This window comes from Trypanosoma conorhini, assembly GCF_003719485.1.
Source record: "Trypanosoma conorhini strain 025E chromosome Unknown Tco_14.4_contig_01268, whole genome shotgun sequence".
In the NCBI taxonomy this organism is placed as follows: domain Eukaryota; phylum Euglenozoa; class Kinetoplastea; order Trypanosomatida; family Trypanosomatidae; genus Trypanosoma; species Trypanosoma conorhini.
In genome coordinates this window covers 1-2,985 of record NW_021705368.1, presented here as the reverse complement: position 1 = coordinate 2,985, position 2,985 = coordinate 1, and the positions used below count along the sequence as shown (strand labels likewise).

The window sequence follows — 2,985 nt, the reverse complement described above, 5'->3', positions numbered from 1 at the left end:
AGATGGATAAGGACGATGAGTTGTTTGTGTACGTCGACGGAGACGAGATATACGACGGCGAAGACGATGATGAAGAGGAAGATGGCGATGGTGGCATCGCTTCTGAGGTGGCCGAACTCTTCAAGCCGCACAGGATCTCGCACATTTACGTTGGCGGCGGCAGTGCGGCCGCGGGCACGAAGACCAGCCACCATGTGACGGTCTCCAGCGTCCTGCTGTACAACGAAGCGCTCACTGGTGAAGAGATCCGAAAGCTCGCAGAGAGCAAAGTGGCTCTTGGAGGACCAGCTGCCGGGAACGCAGGCGGCGAGCTGCAGGCGGCTCCTCCGGTGTCCACCTCTGAGGGTGGGGAGGCTGTTCCCGAAGTGAAGCCTGAGGACGCCCGCGGTGAGCAGCAAACGGAGGACGGCGGGGGCACGGAGGGTTTGCAGGAAAAAAAGGACGGTGCTGCTGGTGAGGCGCCGGTGCGTGAGGAACGTTCGCCGGCGGAGTTGGGGAGTGGCGCTGCAAATGCCTCTCCTCAGCAGCCGGTAAATGCACTGCCGCATGCAACCGGGACCCCGAAAGTTGAGGGCGAAGGGTCGCAAAAAGCGGAAGCGGGATCTGCTGGGGACCCGGCACCGCGGGAGGAAGACGCAGGAGTGCCGGACCCGGGAGCTGCGCCGCAGAGCAGCGGCGTGGAGGTCGCTTCAGAGCCCACTGGGGACTCCCTCCTCAGCTCCCCAGAGGAAAAACACCAACAAGAGGAAGAAAAGGATCTGCGACCTCAGTTATCGCCGGAAGCAGACAGAGAGGCAGGCGACGCGTCAACACCTTCTAACGTCACGCGCAACTCCGACGCAGAGGAAGCAGAAGAGGCGGAGGATGTAAAAGAAAAGAAGGAGCTGGAGGAGGAAGCGACAGAAGTCAGTGGCGGTGCATTGGCGTCCCCACCGACGGCAGCGCCGGCTGCGGCTGGTGCTCCTCGCCCAGGCGCAACTGAGCAGGCCGTCGGTGCGGAAACTTCCGAGCGGCAACGAGGGCCCTTGCCTCCCGCAGACGGTGCAGGCACGACGGTCCCGGCGGGTGACGGCCAGGCGCGGCAGGGCGCTCCGTCGCACGCGCCAGAGGCCGTTGGCGGCGTGCCGTCTGCTTCCGCCGCGCCCACCGACGAGACGCCAAACGCTGCCGCCAATGAAAATGGCGCAGGCCCCCAAACTGCGGCGGACGCGGACGGCGGCCACGAGGCACCCAGCAACGCCGCCACGACCCCCACGGCTCAGGCGCCTGGGCAGCCAGGCACCACGCCAACACGCGACGCTGCACCGCACGTAAGCAACAGCTCTACCACTTTCAAGAACATCACAGGGCCGTACCCGATGAACACAGAGAGCGACGGCGCTGTGCGTGGGTGCGTGACTTGGCTATTGCTGCTGACTCTTCTGGCGCTTTGTGGCGTCGCGGCAGGCTTCTGAGCGAAGGAGTGTGGAATTGTGATTCCGCATGGTGAGAGGTGTGCGCTGCGACCCATGCGGGCCTCTTCATTTAAGAGTTTTTTTTCGTTCTTTCTTTTTTTGTCGTCCCTGTGGGTCAATCTTCTCCCTCCTGTGCTCTGAGGGATGGTTTCTTTTTTTTTCTTGCTTCGCCACCCCATGCACGTTCCCAAGGGCGGCTCACCCTTTTCCCCCTTCCCTGTTTGTCTGCTGCCACCCACCACACACACACGCGGTGCCGGTCGCATTTCTGTGCGCCGCACGGAGTGCCCAAGTGAGGCACGAGGCCGCTGCCACCGTGAGGCGCAAACGTGAGGTCTGCGTGTGTGCGACCGGGGTAGTTGTTTCTTTTTTTCGTGGAGGTAATAAAATATACACACACACACTCACGGTCCTCTTGTGCTGCTGGACACGTGAGGTGAAGGAACTCCACCTGCCGAAGTGAGTTCGTTTTATTTTCTTTTCTTTATGGGTAGGGCGTTGCGGGGTTTTCATTTCTTTTCTTTTTTGTTTTAGTTTTTTTATTTGGGGCAACTCACCGCGGCTCAAGTTGAGTTTGTGCGCCGTGTCCGCTGCTGTCGATGCGTGCCTCCGCGTCTTGTTTTCCCTCGCCGCCGGCTGTGCCGCCGACACGCCCCCATTTACTCCTCCTCCTCCTTCCCGCTAGAGGCAACTTTAGTTTGCGGCGACGACGGCTCTTTTTTTTGTTGTCCGCTGCGGCAGAGCAGCGGCAGGCTGTGCGGCGGGCTTTGGACCCGCCCCGTTCCTCTCGCCGCGTGCCTTGTTGGGTGTGCGCCGTGCGGCCGGCTTCTCCTCCGCGTGTCTTTCGCCCTCGCAGGACGGGGGCGTCGCGCACTTCGCCTGCGCCGTGCCGCCTGCTGCGGCGTGTGTGCGCGGCTGTCTTTTGCGCCTCGCCCCCACACCTCTCTGCGTGTGCGTGTGAAGGGAGTGCGGCCGCGAGGGGTTCGTCCGCCGCCGCCACGGAGGCGCAGACATTCGCGCTGCGCCAAAAAAACAAAGGCCGCACGACGCCTGCGGGAGGCAGCGTCACTTCGCACGGCGTCCCGCATGATGCGTGCGCCCTGCGGCTGCGGCGGCTGCGGCGGTGCACGGGCGGGGCGCGTGGCTGCCGGAGGGCTCGGGGGAAGTGGCGGTCGCCGGCACGGCGCTCGTGCACGTGCTGCGTGGCGGCAGTGCGCCTGCGGGCGCTTCGGTGGGGGAGGGGGCGGCTGCCGTCGGTGACGTTTTTTCGGTGCGGCTGCGGGTGAGTGCCGCGTGGGGCTGCGTGGCGTCCGGCGAGAGTCCCGCGGGGGGAGGGGAGTTCGCGGGGTCGGGGAGCAAACGACGTGGGCGCTGCGAAGCGGGGCGCGGGAGGGGCGGGGTGGGGGCCGCCGGCACGTCCACTTCGTCCGTGTGTGTGTGTGTGTGGCGGGAGGGAAAAAAAGGGCCCCTTGAGCCCCCGCTGCGGTGTACTGTGCTGCTGTTGCTGCTTTTTCTTCCTTAACGGGACGGC

General features: G+C 64.2%; 1 protein-coding gene across 1 annotated transcript, besides 3 other annotated features; it reads left to right on the top strand.

Annotated features, from left to right (window-relative positions):
- Positions 1 to 2: 2 nt before the first annotated feature.
- Tco025E_09758 (trans-sialidase) lies at positions 3 to 1,454 on the top strand (the record flags this gene model as incomplete). The annotated part of the gene is made up of 1 exon (XM_029376567.1): positions 3 to 1,454. One exon carries the CDS (start codon positions 3 to 5, stop codon positions 1,452 to 1,454), a length of 1,452 nt encoding a protein of 483 aa, XP_029223308.1.
- A 505-nt stretch (positions 1,455 to 1,959) lies between these two features.
- Positions 1,960 to 2,000: a sequence feature (A-rich).
- An 820-nt stretch (positions 2,001 to 2,820) lies between these two features.
- Positions 2,821 to 2,859: a microsatellite.
- A 24-nt stretch (positions 2,860 to 2,883) lies between these two features.
- Positions 2,884 to 2,900: a microsatellite.
- Between the last annotated feature and the right edge of the window lie 85 nt (positions 2,901 to 2,985).